General features: G+C 40.9%; 1 protein-coding gene across 4 annotated transcripts in view; it reads right to left on the reverse strand.

Annotated features, from left to right (window-relative positions):
- Positions 1-14,642: 14,642 nt before the first annotated feature.
- The window catches only part of ST18 (ST18 C2H2C-type zinc finger transcription factor), a 102,644-nt gene continuing 96,891 nt past the window's right edge, over positions 14,643-20,395 (reverse strand). For all 4 annotated transcript variants that reach the window (XM_049818686.1, XM_049818705.1, XM_049818696.1 and 1 more), the window contains 4 exons: positions 19,983-20,071; positions 18,373-18,476; positions 15,901-16,044; positions 14,643-15,089 (listed from right to left, as the gene is read on the reverse strand). In XM_049818686.1, the coding sequence (XP_049674643.1) occupies positions 14,949-15,089; positions 15,901-16,044; positions 18,373-18,476; positions 19,983-20,071 (478 nt within the window). In that variant the 3' untranslated portion in view covers positions 14,643-14,948. The remainder of the gene's footprint in view (positions 15,090-15,900; positions 16,045-18,372; positions 18,477-19,982; positions 20,072-20,395) is intronic.

Below are 20,395 nucleotides of genomic sequence, written 5' to 3' on the forward strand. Positions count from 1 at the left end.
ATGCTTAGGCTGATTTGAATGCCTTGGATAGCAGCAGGTGGGAAGGTATTACTACTGATTTGCGCTGATAGTTTCACAGTGATGTGGTGTTAAAACTCTCAGTGAAGTTTTTTCAGGTGCATAACTTGGTCTTATGATCTGGCTTGAAGGAAATGGATTGGTTTTGAAAATGGGATTTATTATCATAACCTACTTATGGTGGGATCCCTACAGGTGATCAGTATCACATCAGCATAAATATTTGGGTATCTAAGTATTTCTGTGAATCTGAATCTTACATGCTTTTGAAATCATGGGTGCCTATCAGCATCCTCTAATACCTAAATGCCCTTACAAACCTAGCCCATAACTCCCTGAAACTTTGTTTTGTTTAATTGGGAAGGAAGTTTTTGTGAGTATCTGAACTGCAGTTCACAGACTGAACATTGAATAATTATAAACATATTCAAAAAACTCTAAAAAGAACTTCTTCTGAGTTAACTGTTAAGCTATTAACTATTGAGACAGCTGCATTTTCTATTTTAAGCTTCGTTATAAGGGAATATGGCTTTATTATTTCACAGTTTGCTTTGAAGTCCTGCCACCTATTGGTTTATCAGAGCAATGATCAGCCCGGCTAGACCTCTCTGTGAAACAACAAAGGAAAATGTATCTTACAACATCAAACCACTAAGCAGTAAGAAATGTAGTAAGTGATCAGCAGTAATTTAGCCCCTTTGCAATTGCCACATAATGTTCTAGTGCTATACTAGCACCCCATATGGACAAAGCAATTGCTAAACTGTAGTTTCTGTCCTTTTGAATTGGAAAAAAAAATATCCTCTTCAAAGATGGAAACACTGAAGCTCTGGAATCTTATTCAAAGGATTCGCAGACTACACTAGAAAAATGTACATATGTTTATTGATGCAAAATAGATTTAAATATACAGATATGCATGCACTACATTTACTCGTTTCAAGCCAAGTTGCACATAAATAACTGATTTCATAGCTGCAAACAGATCAATCACTCTGCCTCTATTTGCGAATCCATTCTTCTACAGCACCAACATGCTGCACTGTGAGAATATTTTAGAATTCTCTTTTAGCTTATGTTATCCTGGTACCACGTTACTTTCAAGGTCCTTACCACACACTCAAAAATTGTTAATAACATCAAGAGCATTTGGGGACAACAGCAGAGCACATACAGAAGCTGCAGGACAAAAGTCTAAGGAGCAAGGAGTAAGCAGCAACTGTCTGGAAGCAGAAGTACAAAGTGGGTGAAAAACTTTATTTCTAGACCTTCTGGTACTGAGTTTTTTGAGATTTTTTTTAGGAAAGTGAGAATTTTTCAACACATAGCCGAACCTGCTTTTAACCTTAACTTTTCTTTTCTTAAGGCTTTGTTCAGGAGATGCTTTGCTCTTTGATAGTGACCTTTGTCGCCTCCAATACCTGATTTCTGCCTGGTGTCCTCTAGGGCAAAATAAAACAAATAACCACCTGAAGAGAAGAGCTTTGCAGCTAATGAAGGCTAGCCAGCCAGCAAGCCAGCCCTCTGCTTTCCCTGCTATTACCAAAGCAGTGTAGGCAACGAGGATTGTGCAGAGGAAGCAATGATCAACTTGTCACAGCTGCAACATAGGCTGTATAAAATAAGGCGTCATCGTCAACATAGCTTGCCCTGACAACTCAAGCAAGTTGTGTTGTGATTATTCATGCAAAAGGGTCTGGATGGAGAAGACAAAATATTTTAAGAAAAGGGCTTGAGAAATATATCACCAACAAGAAACTTCCAATCTGTTAACGGTTCTTTAAATACTGGGGACATGAAACTGCTTAATTCACAAGCCTTGCTGTCTTCTGTTCATTATTTTGTGTACCCAAAAGAATTCACTAAAGTGCACTCCACACGATGACAGTGTGACAAGGGCCAATTTGTGAATAACTTGTCAACAGCTTGAATGAAACTCTAGAAATCCATAACAGGTGCTCGATAGCTATAATCGAGTGACAGATGGATTAGATACATGAAACCACAACAAACTGACTGAATGGGAGAGGGAGAGAGAATGAGGGTGAGAGTGGGGGAGGTTCATTAACTATAGAAGAGAGCAAAAATACATGAATTATTAAAGAAGCGGCATGAGCCAATTTGTGTGGATGCTTCCTGCTCATCTTCAGCAGGCCTGGGAAGAGGAGCTGCAATGCCAGCTACTACACACAGCAGCAATGGTCTAATATCTTGACTCTAGGCAGGGATGTACCAGAGCTTGGCACTGGCCTTGATTGCAGAAATCACTGTTATATTTTAGTACACACATAAGAGCTGATTCAGCAACGTACTTCAGGGCACGCCTTGCTGTAAGCGTGTGAATAGCGCCATTAAGGTCAGCGGAACAACTGTGTTCAACTCACCCTAACACGTTTAAGCATCTTGATGAATTTTTGTCCTCTGTTGCGGGATTTAAAATACACGGGGCTGAATCCCAGTTAGTATAAATTGTTATGAGCCCCCTGGAGCCCTGGGGATGGCTGCCGTAAGAGTCTTGAGCGCCACTCAGGGACACGTCCGTGGGCACCGACGGACCGATGCTTCTCTGCAGGCTTTCAGCAAGGGGGTTGCCATCTGGGCCAAACCTGGGCACTGCAGATCTGCCCCTGTGCCAGCAAACCCAGCCTGCATCCCCCAGGAGCCAGAGGTTGCCTGCACCCACCCCATTGGCTTTTCTTCTCAGGGAGTCCTCAACACCATCGATGCTGGATATCCTGTGCTTTAAGCACCCAGAGTCATGGGCAGGTGCCTGTTGCCCACACACCTTTGTGCCAGGTATGTCAGAAAATTGTATTTAGGGTCAGCAAGGACCAATTCTACTTAGTCCATGCCCAGCCTGAGTCTTCTACCTGGGCCTGACTGCCGGCAGGAGCAGGGCTCCTATTACCTCTCTTCAGCTCGCTCCCTCTCCCTCTCCAATGGGTTTTCCTTTAAATTAATTTTTTTTTACTTTAAATTAAACCATCTATTTCCTTATTTTCCTCCTGTGCACATCGTGTAATGCTGCAATCCCAAATTTGCAATTATTCTATCCAAACAATGCTTTTCTGTAGCTACCTATTAAGGGAACAAGTAAAACCTTGACAGCTGGTTTGCTTTTATAGAGTGACCTATCGGTTTTTTTCCTCACAAATCTTGCTGTGCCTAGTATCTTCCCTCAGAGAAAAATTTGTGAAATTTTGGAACCTGTTTAGGTAATGAATAAAATACAGTTACTGAATATTTCAGGTGCAAAACCAAGACTTGCTGTTGATAGAAAAACACTAGTAACTTGATTTCTATTTTCTTCACCACAAATGTCATGTAAACACATGAACCAGACTACTGCTTAGGAAAGGAATTTGCTGTGTAGTTGCTACTGTACCAGAAACCCCTGCGATAACCAATTACAACCATTTTACAGTAAGATACAGGATTGAATTCCCAATATAGTATAATCTTCTTGTACTTTGCCATAATTCTTATGTTTTATGATATATTCATTCCTGCTGTAGTCCAGGCTGCTCTGTTTACCCGGGGTGAGACTGTTCTCTCTGGCTGCGTGGGCAGTGATCCACAAATTGTCACACTAGCACACTCATATTCGCATGTGAGCCTTGAAACAACAAATTCAAAGTGTCAGAATTAACCCAAGGAAGGCCCTGTTTCATACTTGCATGTCTTTCAGCTCCTAGCGATGAAAAAGAAAGTTGAGCTCATAGATCCAAAATGTAGGGAAAAGGCAGTCCTGTACAAGAACACAAGGCTTATGCATTAATTAAATCCCATTTTATCTCATTTAAGCTCTACTTCATAGGCTTTCTGCCTTGCATAGCTGCTTGCCTTGGGTGAGAGAAAGATTTCATTGTAAGCTTTTTTTCTTTTCTTTTTTTTCTTTTTTTTTTTTCCTTTTTTTTTCTGGCTGCACTAGGGTTCATATAAAAATGTGACCAAGAGGCTGAAAGAGCATAAGATAAGAGATGAAAAGATCATGAGCTCTGATAAGGATACTCAGCTGTCATCACTAACCTGGTGGTAAGTAATGATAATATAATGGCTAATGCCACTACCTAAGATAGAGCAGGCAGGCACATGTAGCGAGCTATAAAAGCGTATTAAAGCAAATTGCAAATCCTTAGAGAATCAATTGTATTTCAGTTTCTTGAAGAGTTTGGGTGCCTGGGGTTGTTCGGGTAGTTCTTAACCATTGCTTCTATAGAAGCAAAACTGAGACTGGAAAAAGTTTCCTGCTCCGTAAGTGAATTTCCTTATCTTGTTCAGATCTGACTAAATGTTCCTCTATTTTGTCTGAGAAACCTGTTTTACGTATATTAGCCATGGATCTAGCAGTGTTGCCTGTTCCAAAGTTAAAAAATCTCAAACTGATTGCATGCTCTTATGACTATGCCTCCTTTGTAATGCACACTGTAATTATCACCATGTAGAGAATTTTGCCTGTCTACTCCACAGCTGCTTGTGGGTGAAACAGCAACTCTACGTGAGCGAGTACACAGATGTTCAGCTACTGAATCACTTCTTTGCAATCCAGACCTGACAATAATTGGGATGTCAGTGATCTTCAAGCATCTGATTCAGTGCTGGCTTTCTTATTTTGAGAAATCAAATCAAACTTTGGCCTTGCAGATTTTAAAGAACTGAAGCCAGTAAGTGAACCTCCATGACAATTGTGTAGACTGGGAGAGACTGGCAGTTGCACCTTGGAGCTTCAAGAACATGCTTATTTTGAATCTCTCTACTTTGCCTAACCTTTTTGAGGAATATCAGTAACACAAAGTAGGCAATAGGCTGCTTTCACTGGAATGAGCATTTATTGAAAAAGCACTGGGCAATGGTTCAGGGTTTTTTTAAAAACTGGTAAGCCAGGTACAAAAGCTCTGTCTGAACTCACCAAGACTTTGCGAATGGCTGTATCAGTTTTACTCTTAGAATCTCATTGGGAGCACCCTAGAGTCCACCGCAGATCTTGCTCAGTTCTACTGCTAACAGCAAGATGAAAGGAACATTGTTAGTCCCCTCATTTCACGGATGGAAGGTGAGACAGAAGCAGCACCAGCTCCTTCCCAGTTGCAGAGTCATGTACTTGCGTAACCAAATGGCAGACAAATGCCTGCACACATCTTTCACTTCTCCTTGAACAAGAGTGAGAATTTGCACACGCGCCATTTGCACATAGGAAACTGTTTGAAGTGTAAGTGGTATTTAAACCATGCAGATTTGTTTTTCAGACTCATCCTGCTAAAAGACTGCCCCATGAACTGTAAATTATAAGTGTTAGAACCAGGAACAGCTGCAAGGAGAGTACCTTTTCCCTGGCATGATCAGAGCAGCTGTTGAAAGAGAAGGTGTCGTCTTGATTGGATACCATAGACAGAAGCTAGAGAGAACCTGAAATGCTTCACATTGCCACTTTTGCAAAATCCAGTCACATAGGTGATTAACCTTCTAGTAGCCCATATGAACAACTGAAGGGTTTAGAAAGCCATTACTTTATCTTAAATAACTTTTTCCTTTAGCTGATCTGACCTGAGGACATAAATTTCTCCACAGTTTGATTTGGGTTAGCACTTTCAGCTTGAGCCAGTGCGGAAAAGGAATAGAAGAGTCACACAAAAAGTTTCCCACACAATTGACTATTTTCCCAGCCAACTCGTGTATGATTTCTATGTCAAAACAAAGGAAGCATGAGAACACAGTTTTTATCCAAAACCATTTCCTATAGATGTTGTGTCTTCTGGCCAGAAAAAACCTAAAAGCATTACAAAATCTTCCATTAAAACACTCACTCTTTATTACTAAGCATGTGTCATTGATGTAGGGTGAATCCCTACGTCAGGACCGGGTTTAGGTTCTGAATTTACAAAAGTTGTTTTTAAAAGACCATGAATCCGTGAGTGTGACCAGACCTCCTTATATTTAAACCTGAAGTTGAAAGTTGCCCCTAAGCAAAAATCGATGTGTAAATTGTAATTTCTAGGTCAGTTTGAGTCCTGGAGTAGCAATACTTTGCTGGATCCTACATTTCAGTGTTAGAGCTATTTCTATGTTACTGAGGTGCATGCCAAGAGGTGCATGAGGGTGTATTAGGAGAGGGGATGCACAAACTTCATGTTAATTTTCAGCTCTCCTGCAATCTTTCTGGGATACCTTAACTTGCTGACTGGCTTTGATATTACATATCACACTGAAGTGGACAAGAAATCGAAAGTATGAAAGACCTGAATCAGATTTCAGATAAGTATTCATACCATAGGGGAAAGAGGGAGATAGTATTAAAATTTTGGAGACTGAACGCTTGTGCCCCCAGGCCAACGCTGTACGTTCAGCAGCAGGCTGTCACACCCTAATTGCTAGTACCCCTTTGTGAATCAACATTTCTGAGAAGCCAATTCTCCATGATGCTTCTTTAATATACATCTTCTCATTTGCCCCACGTATATTTCAGTTTGCCATCTGATAATTGGAATTGTGTGGGTAGCAGCCGGTACCATCTGGCTTGTTAATAAGTAGAGGATAAAAATGTCTAATGCCTTGCTCTACATAAATACAAGAATTACCCTACAAATAAACAGCTCCCTAAAACCTCAACTGATGAGAACAAAAGAAAATAGTGTGGTCTTAGCTCATTAAAAAACACTGAAGAGAGAATGAGAGAGCAGTGGGAAAGCCTCATGGCTTCCCATCTGAAGTTTTAGTGTAACTAAAACATATGGGAAAAATAATGCAAAATTAAACGTGATAATGCACTTTTCACACCAAAACATATTGGGCCACTATACAAATGATGCAATTAAAACTGCTGCCTTCAGGAGCCAAAACCTAAGCTGAATAAGTACAGTACAATTAAAGTTTTTTATTTAGAACCAGTGAAAGATTTATCATAATGAACCTCTGAATTGAGATAATATGACTTGGGGGCATCAAAGCTAAGCTATAGAAAGCCACATGTCCTACAACGTAGAGTTAGAATTGGAAGACTGACATCAGCAGATTTTAGGGCACAGAAAGGCTTACAAGTTCATTTGCATGTGAATGGCCAAGACCATGCAAAATCTTGCATGTAAACAGTGCGGTATTGTAATCAATACTTTAATTAACAGGAAGGCAGTGCAAAGCTGTCTGCATTGGGGAAATAAACTCTGATCCCGTAGGCTGGATGCAAAAGCCACGCTGTTGTATTCGGAACCTGCTGGAACTTGTACAGCGCCTTATCTGAAAGGCCTCATACGCATCGCGACAATGTCCTCTAATCTGGTAATAAAAAGGGCATCATGAACGGCGGCAGCCAGGCCAGCCAGCGATGGCTGCAGTCACGCTATGCTCCCAAGATGGTGAAAGGAGATTTAAGCCTCTTGCAGAAAAAACCCCTAAGGGTTGCCTCCAGGCTGGCCTGGGTAGGGAGGGGGAAAAAGGGAGAAAGCGCAGCTGGGCGGCCGCTACCTGGTTGGGGACTGCAGCACCCGGGGAGGTGCTAACAGGCAAAGGAGAAAAGGCACGCAGCAAGCACCTCGGTTGTTCCCCCCCGAAATCTCAGCCCGCGAGAGCAGATGCGCTGGCGGTTGGAGTTTTGCGCTGCTGGGGAGCTTCCGCAGCAAGGCTTTGCCCGCCCAGCAGGTGCTGTGAAATATTCACCTTCGTTCTCCCAGACATAGACCCATCTCGGGATGAGTCAGAGCTCAGAGGTAGCGCGTGTTTCCCCAGGGTTAGTAACGCTACTCATAAAGATACCACAGCAAGCTGGAGAGGGTATTTAGTTTGACAAAATGGGAAAAGACCCACGTTTGGAAAACAGACCCGTTCTGCACTGGGTGGAGCTGAGGTAGCCTGGCACCCCAGGGACTCCTGTGGACTGCTGCCCTGTGCCCATCACCCTCACTATAAACACAGGAGGTATAGTCACTGCTTGCCCACCTGCTTTTTAGCTCGAATATTTATACTCGCGCATAAGACTTGTACCGTTTACAGCCTTTGGCACTGCACCATGCGCAGGAGTGCAGCTCTCTGGCCAGCCTTGCACTGACTCTTGCTGCTAGTCTGGGTCGTCCATCGTGCTGATCAGGAGCAGGCCCTTGCCAAAGAGAATCTGTAACAGCTGAGCCTCCCTCCTCTTCCTTCTTAACGGTGAATCATAACTTTGCTGTCATAGCAATCAGCTGATTTGTCACAAAATCTGTAGGAGCTCCATTGTTTCCACAATAATGCTTCTGCTTTTATAGCCTTTGCTTCTGTTCTTTTGAAATTTCACCTTCTGCGTTTTGAAAATTTAGTTTCAGACTGACCAGCAGCACTAACTGCAAGATATCTTCAGGGGAAACAATGTAAGAAGTGTAGGAATAAAACGAGGACTGTAATAATGCCTCAGGAGGGGGGGAAAAAAAGCTAAACCTAGAGGGTGGGCTGTGCCTAAGCACTGATAACATCGGAAATAGGAAAAGAGGGGTTTTCTCATGAACCTGTGGCATGCAGAGCAGAGCCAATTCTGACAGGCAGGGGAACCAAACCGAGGCCAGCAGACCCACGTGCCAAAGCTGGTACTGTGCAACACCTCTAAAATGCAGAGGACGAAGTGGCTGCATTGGAGTTATAATGATTGCCATCGAGGCATTTAATATATAGTGTGGTGTTGGAGATATCTCTCATCCAACAGAGCAGTTACTGCTGTGAAATTGATAGTATACTGCCAGACATGTATTAATAGCTACTATATGCTCTTACACGTGTGCTCTGGCTCTTTCTCCCTGACTGTACGTGCATGCATGTACTGCATGCTCCAAAGTAAGACCGGTGTTGCTCATCTTTAAAACACTTCAGAGTATGTGGCTCAGTTTTTTCTTTCACAGATGTGAAAACAGAGCTCAAATCAAGAGTCTTGTTCAGAGTGATCCAAAAGGCTGAGCAGGACCTAGAACTGGGTTTCCTGAGGTGCTGTTTCATCTCCTGCCGTCTGGGAAACACAAAAGACGTCGCCTCACAGCCTCCATCACCCATGATCTACGCGCGGTGCCTCTGCCACACGCATCTGTGCAAAGAACTCAGCTCTTCAGTCCATGGAGATGGCACTGCATTTTTCTGTGAAGGAATTCAATTTATACACATTTTCCCAGTAGGTTTCCATGAGCTTTTTAAAATCTCAATTCCTTCCCTAAAATCTTTTTGACCAGACATCAGGATTAAAGAACCTGACTCTGCCTCCCAGTTCTAGGCAATTCCCTCCCAAGGGAACTAAGCTCATCCTGCTTCTAAAGGATCAAATAAATTTCATCCCAATAAATTTGAAATCAGCATAGAACCTGGCTCCTAATCCAGATTTTGCTTATTGTGTCAGAAGTAAGCAGGGGGTGCGCATGAGACGCTACATATGACTGTAATTAAAGAAGATTGCAGGCCAGATACTTTAAGCCCCAGCTCCAGCTTCAGCAGCAGTGACAGGGAACTGTTTGGACAGATGATTTCTTCAATTAAATAAAGAATGAGGTTCAGCCCTTTGTTTTTAAATCTTGTTTTATTTTCTGTCAGAGCCTTAAAAAAGGTGTGCACAGACAGTAAAAGAAGAGTTTGGTAAGGGTCAGAATTAGGCTTGGGGTAACATCAGTGATGTTTTATTCTTCAAAACCTGGAATGGGTAGAAGCACCCACCTGGAATTTTATGGTGCACTGTACATGCAAATAGGTATTAATAAGATACGTATAACAACTCTATGAAATAATAATATGAAAACTTAGTAGCTAGTCATTTGGATTGGCCAGAGAAGGGAATTTTGAAAAGGCCCTGCTTGGCAAAAATAGCTGTGCATTTAGCTTCTAAAAATGAGAGCCCTTCAAGGGATGTAAAGCTGGGCACTGAAATCTGGTGCTGGACACCAAAAGCTGGTTTGGAAAATTCTTGCGCAGTAACAGTTTTAGGAGCAGATAGCAGCAACCTAAATAGTAATTGTTATCACATAACTGAGAAGTCCTGAGATTTACTTGGACAATGTCCCTGGGAACATTTGTTAAGAATGAAATGCAGTTGAAGCAATTTGTACCATGAAGTCTGACAGGAAATCAGACTAATCCTTGATGAAATTATGTGTAAGCTTGGCTGTCTAAGACTTACTAGAGCAAAAGAGACAGAAGAAAACGAAGCCAGAATGAGATATTGAAAGGTACTGAAACTAGGTCACTGTCCTACATTACACAAAAGCTAAATGGAGCTCTATCATCCCACAGTGTCCTGAGCAACATGAACAAAGGACTTTGTCTGGTGCGAATCTCCTAGCAGCGTCCAAGTTATACAGCTGCATAAATCATAAAGAAATTTTAAGCATAGCAGAAATGCCAAGACAGGTGGAATGTGTAGCGCTGAAGGAACACGGGATGAAATTAAGGGGATGGCTTCTTTCATAACTGTGTCATTGCATGACAACAAATTCCCATCGAGAAATCCTGTGACTTATTTAAAAAAAAAAAAAAAAGTACAATATGAGTAGGATGAAAGGGTGCTGAGTGGAAAAGCCATGACATAATTAGATAGATACACTAAGCCAGCAGGAGAGAAGAGGTGCTTAATTAGTAAATAGAAATAAGGTTGCAGTAGAAAACAGAATCTGTTTTCTACACTGTAGACTCAAAAACCTTCATCACGATCAGTTAAGAGACAGGATAGACTTCCTGAGCCAATAGGACAGCAAATGTTCTTGCCCCTCTACCTTCTCTTTGATATTTAAAGTTTCAATTCCATTCAAGTTAATTCAATCAATGGAATTTATATATTTTTACTGAATTAAGCAATTTCCCCCCTTCTATAGGCATAAATACAGAACAATAATTAAAAATGGAAATTTCAGGAGATGGAAATGGTTTGAAAGGTTATTTCAAGAACAACATTTTTTGTTGTTTGGTTGTTTTTCTTCCCCCATGGCTTATGTTAGTTTAGTAATGAATATAGGTTAATTGTTATTCTTTTTTAATCAAGAAAGACCATCATTTCAACACTGAAATAAACATTTTGTTTAAAGGTGAATGCAGGAACAGTCTTTGGATAATAATAATAATTAATCAATAATCTCTGGATATCATATTTCCTACCCAAAACCACTAGGAAAAGTGTTTCTTTGCTTACAGTCCCTGTCTCATATTGCTGGAAACATTTGAGAATACAGCATCGTTTTCTTAGGTGTACGTAAGCCTAACATCCTCATACCATTGCCCTCCCCCAATCTTATAAACAGCAGATAATCAGAATTAGTATAGATCTTTAAAAAATGCCCTGTGGGGAGCTGCCTATCTGTCAATAAGGCCTTCTAAATTTGTGATTTGAATTTAGGCAGTCAGACAAAATGAAAATGTTGGCCTCAGTCTTTATCTGTTTAGCATTAAGGCACATTGCTAAGGGAGACCTGTTTCTGCTTCATCTGTGATGTATGAGAAGAGACTATCCCAGTAGTGTCTGCTGACCTGAAGGTCTACGGCTAAAGTTAAACAGTAATTTTAAAGGACCCTGAATATTATTTTATATTCATTAAGAAATATTACTGAAGTATCTATTAGTTCTTAAGAGCCAGTTCATGCTTTCCTTGGGTAAGTGTCCTAGAGCAAAGAAAACTCTGAACCCCAGTGGAGCAGAGCTTCCCAGGACAGGTCTGTCTCCAACCCAGCCCATTGCTGACTCTACAGCTCCAAACTTGGCGAGATTTGTGAGTATCCAGGGTTCATGTCATGATGCGAATTTTGAACCTCTGCTCTATTTAAATGCAGGACATATCCGTTTTTCTAGTGTCAGAGTCCATTTTAGTTTATTGAACTATGTCTATTCAAATAAATAATTACCAGCTACTTTATAGGCTTTAAATTTACCTTATTTTCTAACCGAAAATTATTCTTGGTCTATCCATGGAAAGTTGGAATCTGAGACAAGAAATGCTCCTGAAGCCATTAGCAGGCATCCTAAATGAAACTGGCCTGTTTTCGCTACAACGAGCAGCGAAAAAAGAAAGTCCATTAGATACTGGAAATATTGTCTTTCTAAAACCAGCAGATTTTTATTTGTGCATTGTCTAAGCACTGCAAATCTCAGCAGAAAATTGCACTGGAACAGTGGGCGGTTCCGAATTGCTGGAAACTTTACAATGGCTTTTATGTTTAAACATAATTTAGCAGCTGTTAAAGGTCAGCACAAATCCTGTACTTTATCAGTATAAATGAAGTCTACAACTGCCAAGAAAAGAATGCATTAAATAATGCAGTGATTATCATCTTGAGTTTTTCTTTCCCTTCAGAAGTGAAAAGGACCTCCTAAGCAGTTTCATTTTTCCTTTTCTAATTTCAAATTGACAAAGTAAAACACTAATTAAATTATTTATACCAGAAATTTACTTACAGGGATGACACATTTTGTACACAAAGCAAGTAAAACATCTGACACACTGTATAGTGCCAGGTGCAGTTAAGAAAGTGTAATACAAGTTGGCATCTAGAGGCTAAAAAACCCAACAAACTTGCTGCAATGTTTCATTATCAATTTTATTTCCTACCATACACCAAATGTACAGCACAGAACACAATTTTGTTGTTTTGATGTAAGAAATATTAATTGTATGAAGAAACAGTATACAAACTACTCCAAATTAAAAAATGCATACATCATTGCTCTTTACAAAAGGTCTAATTTACAGTATAGCTCATCAATGCATTTAAACACAAAAAAAAAGAAAAACAAAAAGAAAAAAAAATCAGTGCACATTACAAAACACATCAAGTACAAGGGAGGCAAATAAATACAAACATACTTCACAGAACATCCTGAGCAAACAACCAAACACAGATAAATTAACCTGAAGCCATAGTAAATCATAATAATAAATACATAGGTCAGTAAGAGATTTTTTTTTTTACTTAAATAAAATATATAACAAATTTGTTAAAATATTTAGTAAATTAAATTTTAGTCTTTGTAATGAGTGAACTCATTTTGTATGCATTTAACAAGTATAACAAATGTTTGCTTTTTGTTTTTTTTAGCAAGAACAATAACTTTAATAGCAAATTTCTGTTTGGTGTCCTCCTATTTATATTAGACAGCACATATGGTAGCTTTTGAAAAATCAATTTAAAAATAAACACAGCTCCTAAGAACATACATTTTCCCCTGTCTAAACTAAGATCAGAGAGTTGAATCAACCCTCAAACAAAAAGCAAGCCCCACCTAATGCAGAACAGTGACCACAGTGCATGAAAGTTGAATCACTTCTGAATAGTACTTTTGTGCAGGAACAGTAATAATATAATTGTATATGTCAAGCCTGTGAATGCCATCATATTCAATCTAAATATAAATGAGGCTAATAAAAATAAACACTTTCATTATAGCACGGAAAAATTAAACACACGCTAGATCCATGTATACATTTACACTGAGGCACATATGCACATGAGGTGTGTGTGCATACAAAAAAGGCAGTTTAGCTGGTTGTTTATACCTTTTTCTTAAAAAAAATAAATATAAAAAAAACTTCTGAAACAATGCTTAATTACTTACAATCCCTGAAATAGACATTGCCTCTGTTATAGCAACCGCTACTTTCTGACGGATTCAGAAGTTCCACACCCAGGCTAACCAGATACCGAGGCGGACGGCAGCACCTCCGCGCAAGTGCTCGTCTGTCCGCACCTCCATCTGTTTGTATGCTCTGTAGCACTTGGTACCCTACTGAAAGACCGGTAACAAATTCAGTAACAGCCTAGTCTTAGTGAAGAAGGATGGGAGAAACCAGTCACGGTGTTGCTACCGTTTGTTCAAAGAGAAAAGCAACCACCGTTGCGCTGGAGTGGTATTATTCCTCTCCAGCCCGCTGCCTTCTCAGCTGCCGTTAAGTTCAAACCAGTATTAAATGCCATTTCAGGGGAGATGTGTTCGATTCATTATGTACAAAGCCTTCAGCTTGGGATGTGTTTGCGTTTTTTCAAATCCAAATCCATAGCAATACCGGTCACTTGGTTAAAACCTCAATGTCTCATACCAAAAAAGTACCAGTCCTATCGAATTACCCTTCTTGTTTAGAGAGAATTGTCATTTCCCACCATGAGCTAACTCTGAAAAAAAAACACAGTGGTAAAATAAATCTGAAGTTCTCTTGAAACATTTTAAATAATCATTCGCATAGGCTAAATCACACAGCCAAGTCAAGTGCTTTGCTGATTGCTATATTTCATTATTGCTAACGTATTCTTTAACACACTGTTTTCCAGCATACTGTGCTTTTAAGAGCCCAAGTTCCCCACTAGTGGGCACCATTTATCTTCTCATTCCAGGCATCTTCACATCTCATGTTACCGCAAACCCATTTCTGATACAAAGCCATTATAAAAAAGCAGGATGTGAGGAAAATAAAACTAGAACCACGGTTCAGTCATTTGTTACTTTCATAGGTTTTTTTTTTCTTCCTGTACAAACCCAGCAAGTTATTTAATTTACAGTATAACTTTTCAGTCTATTTAAAATCCCATTGGAAAATAAATTAATAAACACATTTGTAAAAATATGGCAGGCCGCAAAAATGCTGTTAAAAGATAAAAAAAACAACTCTTTGATTAGAAATAAATAAAAAATATAAAAAATAGTCGCACACACTTTTTACATTCACTTTACAAAAACTGAGTGCAAAAGAAGAAAAAAAAAGGAATTGTACTGAAATAAATACAATATACTAACAGAGTGCATTGCTGTTAATACAAATAGTCTGTTGTGGTTTTATTCTTTTTTCTTTTTTCTTTTTTTTTTTTTTTTTATGTCAGCTGGGAAAAAATTAGTGCAATGTTGCAATTGTAAATGCAGCATGGCAACCTACACCCCTTAGCAGTACATGAACTCCTAACAGATCCATCTGGAGTTTACTGCTGTTAAGTAATTTCTGTTGCCCAGCAGCTTTCACATCCTACACATGGATGCCCTTCACTGCCTGTTTGATACTTTCCAGCAGAGCTTTGCATTCGGGGGAATAGTCCCGTTCCAGATTGCTGTACATGTCTGTGAGTGTATTTACATATGCTTCGAAATTCTGCTCACTGATTGGCCCCTAAATGAAGACAAAACAGATTATAATTGTAGGAGATAAAATTAAGGCCAAAAAACCCCCCGAACACCCAACCCCAAAGCATGGTAAAGCAGTGATATGGCAACTGTGGAGAAGTTGTAAACAGGGCAGGCATCCAAATTAATGTAGGGGTTATAGAAATAAAGGGAGTTGCACATGCTGGGGGAACTACACACTCTCCAAGCAAGAAAAGGGGTTAGAGATATTGCCTGCAGCGTAACTTGCTTTTCAGTTTTGGCCTGTTTGGCTCTGGGGCTGTGGTTGACATGCCTGTAACTGTCCTCACCTAATTTCCCAGCCACCCCCTTGAGGTTGGGAGAAGGGCCTGTAGCTCTGAAGACCCAAGTACCTTTGTGGATTTGGCCTGCATTTGCAAGTAAGACATCAAGGATGTGGAGTTTTTGAAAAGGTAAAGCTTTGTTGGCTCCAGAAAAACCACCTGTATGAAAGAGGTTAAAGTTTTGACCTAGGAGCAGACTGCGTAAGGATTCTCGGTGTGAAGTTTTCACTCTCTGTGCAAGGTGGACATTCAGATAGGGACTCAGAGGGAAAAGCCTGTCCTGCACAGTGTGGCACAGGGCAGAGGTACGAGGGCTGGCTCAGTCTGGGAAGCAACTGCCCTTGCTACCACACAGATTTTATGATCCAGCATCTCTGCAAGGTAAATTCGGCTAAAAAAGCTCTCTGCTAATGCAGCTCTATTGCTCCTGCTGGTCCCTGAGCTTGCTCATCTGCTTCAAGTGCTGGCAAAACAGTCCCAAAGAAGGTGTGAAGCTGCTGGCTGTGGTCTTACCATCTGTGGAAGCTGAATGTCAGCGAGGCTGGAGATGAGGGCTTGGCTTAAGCCAGCTAACTCCTTCAACAGGCTCTCATTGTTCTGCTCTATGAGTTTGTTCTCTTCTTCTATTGTTTTCAAATTGCTCTCCATAGATGTGATCTAAAAGAGACAGGCAGGCACAAACACACAAACAGACAGACCCTTGGCAGCGCTGTTGTAACCGCAGTTTGAAGCCCAGATGGAAGTTACGTGATTGTGAGAGGGGCCACAATGGATCTGAAGCTCAGGTATGGGGTTTTTAGGATAGACGTAACTTCTCCACAGAATATTTAGAGCAGGGAAGAGGTTGTATTTGCTCTGAAGTGATGGACTTTGCTGCTGGTTCACGGCGAAACCTCGTGGCAGCGAGGCACTGGAAGGTGCCCCGCGGCAGGAGGAGGGAATTGAGCTCAGCGGAGAAGGTCAGTGTGGAGCTGGGATGGAGAGTGTGGCTGCAGGGCTGGCAGAGGGAAGGAGAAAGGAAGCTGACGTTTAGACTGCTGTCCTGCTCTTACAGCATCCCTGCTGATTAGGGAACAGTAGCAAGGGAACGGGCATTAGCTGTTGTGCTACTTTCCTGCCCCACTCCTGGGTGGAGGGTAGAGCTGTGGGCTGGCTGGGATTAGCGACAGGGCTGGCGCTGGGAACGATAAGAGAAAAATAGAGTGGAAAGGAAACCGAGAGGTTGAGCGCACAGCAATCGTTGCAAAGCTGATCTCCGACCAACAGAATGGAAATGAGGGATTTGGAAAGAGAAGGAAAAAGCATCCGAGGTAGCAAAGTGGTATCTTTATAGGGCGACAGCACTGGGAATATACTTAGCTCTGAAGGCTTATATGTCAAAAGCAGTGCTGAAAAACCAAAGGCAGCAACGGCAGGGCCTGGTTCCCTGCTGCCCAGCTCCTCGCCCAGCAGCAGGCAGCAGGGCAGGGCAGAACCAGGGGCTGCCACCCCTGTGCCTGGCCACAGCTCCGCAAGGCACAGAGCGATGGAGTCACGGCCACGGCTGCTATGCCCACCCTCTCCTCGTTAGGATGCACATCTCCGCACTACTTAAATGTCTCTTGCTGTGGCCACTTCCCCTGCTCACATACCGTCACACATCAAAACTCTCCCCAGGGGGAGGAACCCCGTTTTGCCTGCCTGCGATCCGCTACAGCCTCTCCTCTGGAGGGTGCTCGCAGCAGCCTAACACCTGGCTGGGCTGGATTAAAAGGAGCTAGAGCAAGCCTTGTAGGGGACACGTTGCTTCAGCTGTAGTTTAGTTCAGGCTTTGCTGGTCAGGCTGCCTTCTCCGGGGAGCAAGTCCATGGAGAAGAAATCTGACTGCATAAATTGGGCAATCTCTGTGTAAACAGCACAGTGATCGCCAGAGAGAACTGAAATAAGTGTCCTGAGACGCTAAACACTATCCTCCTGCTGCAGTGCAGTTTGGGATGGATATCCCCACAGTCTTTGCAGTGTGAAGCCAGATCATTTAGATCCAGCATAGGTGACATAAACTTCACCCTTATTTAGACCATACACCCAGTGGTTATTACAAAACCGGCATGAATCAACACAATACGTTCCAGTGCGGCACAAATACGGAGGGGTATGGTTACACTCAGAGTGGTTTAGATCTGTTTAGACTTATATTCAATTCCCAGACCTCATTTAGGAACTTTTTTTCTTAAACTCTTATTCCTAAAATATTGAGCAAGCTTCTGCTCTTGCTTTTACTCAGCCTGCCCAGGTGAACTCCCAGGTGCATATAGGAGTCTCTGTAGGGATGAAAGTATTCAGCTCGCTCCATAGAACCACTGCCAGTGTCTTAAAGCCAATTTAATCTCTACGGTATACAAAAGAATGAAAGAGAATGAGTCTTTTCCATAGCTCCCATCAAACTTGCCTGCTACACAAATTAGCAAAAGGCATCCATTCTTCACCAGGTGTTGCCTGGAGGCAAAATTCAAACTGTTTGAATAACTGACAGTGGGTGAACTGAACTAGGGAGATTTTCTTAGGTACACATATGAACAAAGTCAACTGGCATTAAGAGTTAGAGTGTGCTGATAAGAGGTAATATCCTCCCTAAAAACCACAGTATGAGATTCTGCCCAGCTTGGTCAACAAAAGTTTGGTCAACAAAGGAAAATGAATGTTTTGTTTGGTAAATATGTTTTTCCTGGTTGCCAAGATTAGCTCTAAACTGCCCTGAGTTTGTCATTCATCAGATCTTTAAGACAATACCTAAGAATCTTCTGCCTGTTTACAGAAAACAACCAAACAAAAACTTGACAAAAAAGCATGTAGGATTTTGGTACTTTTAAGTGCCACAGAATGATGGGAAAACAAGTGCACAGCAGACTAACTGTGTTTAAACATAGCATTTACATAGCATTTAATTTATTTATTGTGCTTAAACATAGCATAAGAAGAGGTAGAACTTTCATGTTGATGTCATACCTGGGTTTGAAGTTTCATCATGTCAGCTTCAATTTTAAGATTGGATTCATTCAGTTCTTTTATTTCCTCATCCAAGTGTCTGATTTCTTCATCACTCTCAATACCTGCAAATAGTTGAAAATAGCAATACCAGATTTAAAGTGTCCACATGTAAATGGATGTATGAGTAACAAGCTGTGTTACCTGTTACTGAACAAGAGGAAGATAACAAGTGTTTGATCAAATGATTGATCCTTACATTGCCTCTTACTTTGCTTTTACTGTTAAAATTGTGTCCTAGCTGTAAAACATCTGTATGAGCTGAAACATAGAAGGGGCTTTCTAAGTCTTTGTGTTTCACAGTTCTTTTTTTTCCAGTGCAACATGCAACTACAAGCTGGAGGGTACAGAAAGAAAAAAAATGCCCAGAAAGAGGGCAGTTTATCACAAAACATGAAGGGATATTTACAATGTTTTGTTGTTTTGGTTTTTTTCATTTTAAAAGAAACATAACAGCAACTCCTCTTTAGCAGGGAACACCCTAGGGTAACCTCTCCACTAGTATAATTGCTGACTTCAGTAAGCTGATCTGTACCTGCTTCTGAACTTGCAAGAAGTTCTGTGGGGGCAAATCTCCGTGCAGAATAACTTCAATAAGCACAGCCTTAGTTACATGTGATAAAGAGTGAAATTTAAATAGCAGCAAAAGGGAAATTGTCAGGAAGCTAACAAGCATTGCACAAAAAGAGGAAGGAAGACGTTGACATTCCCACAAATTAGGTAGCAAAGAGAAAAAATCTTCAGGTCTTTAAAGAAAGCCTTGTCCTGAAAAATACTGAGCAGCTACAGCTGGTGGCAATAGGTGTCCCTCTCTCCGCTCAGCATCATGCTGAGACCAGCTCTGCCTAAAGATTTGTGCCACTGTTGCTGTTACTGCTTTAAAACCTAAGCCCTAAACAGAGTCAACTGGGGAGCCAGCTTGGGGAATCTGTAAGCAGCAGTCCCTGGCCCAGTGAAAACATGGACATATGGAAGCAAACTAATTTGCCCCACGTAATACAACCTTTTTCCTCAACAGTTGGATGCATAAAGTTCCCTGAATCCTGGCTCAATTCCCAGTTTAATAAAGCACACTGTAAAGAAAGGAGACTCTTGCATATTTCCCTCTATACCTATTTGGTAATTGTTCCTTTTACTTACTACATGGGTTAGCAAAATTGTCCAAGTACTGCACAGACACTAAACCATGTAGTATTCAAGTTAGGGAGAGGAGTCAATTTCTGCACACTGTGTTTATCCCTTCTTACCTTAGTCATCAGAGAGCTAAGTCCTCCCGATCTGCAACTAATAATGTATTAGTAATAACAATATTGAAAGCATCTCCAAATCAAAAAATAATGCTCTGAGACAAGATGAGAGCATACCCTCAATGTTGAGTTATCATGATGTAAATGAGAATAATTTTATAATCTCTCATGCAAAGATTTTTGTTATTCAAAATTTGCTGTTGCTAGAGACAACTGAAAGGAGTGAGAATTAATGCCAGAATGGCATAAAGGGGCATAAGTATAAATGGGAGTCAGGGCCCTTCTATCTAAATAAATGTCATCGTCTTTTACAAATCTCCTTACCACCACTTGCTTTAAGCTTGATAGTCATTAATTCTTCCGAAATTTTGCCCTTTTTTATGGCTTGTGCATTCAGAGGACAACCAGACAGGCTGAAACGAATAGGAAAAAAAACATTAGCACCCACTTGAAAATGGCAACAATCCTTTCAGGCAATATTATCATGCACTTGGACAGACCTCTGTACCTAAGGTCACATCAGTATCTCCATTATAGCATAGCTTCGGGGAATGACATAACTCATAAAGAGCCATTTAACTGTATATTCTAGCTTGAAAATTGGCACAGAAATCTCAACCTATAAGTAAACAACTCTTAAGCATATTTCAGAATAATCAAAATAGCAGTGGCAGCTACTGTTAAGTTACGTGAAGATGCATTCACAGAAGTCTTGCAGTTCCAACACTTATAAATAA

Source organism: Accipiter gentilis, chromosome 2 (assembly GCF_929443795.1).
Source record: "Accipiter gentilis chromosome 2, bAccGen1.1, whole genome shotgun sequence".
Lineage (NCBI taxonomy): Eukaryota > Metazoa > Chordata > Aves > Accipitriformes > Accipitridae > Astur > Astur gentilis.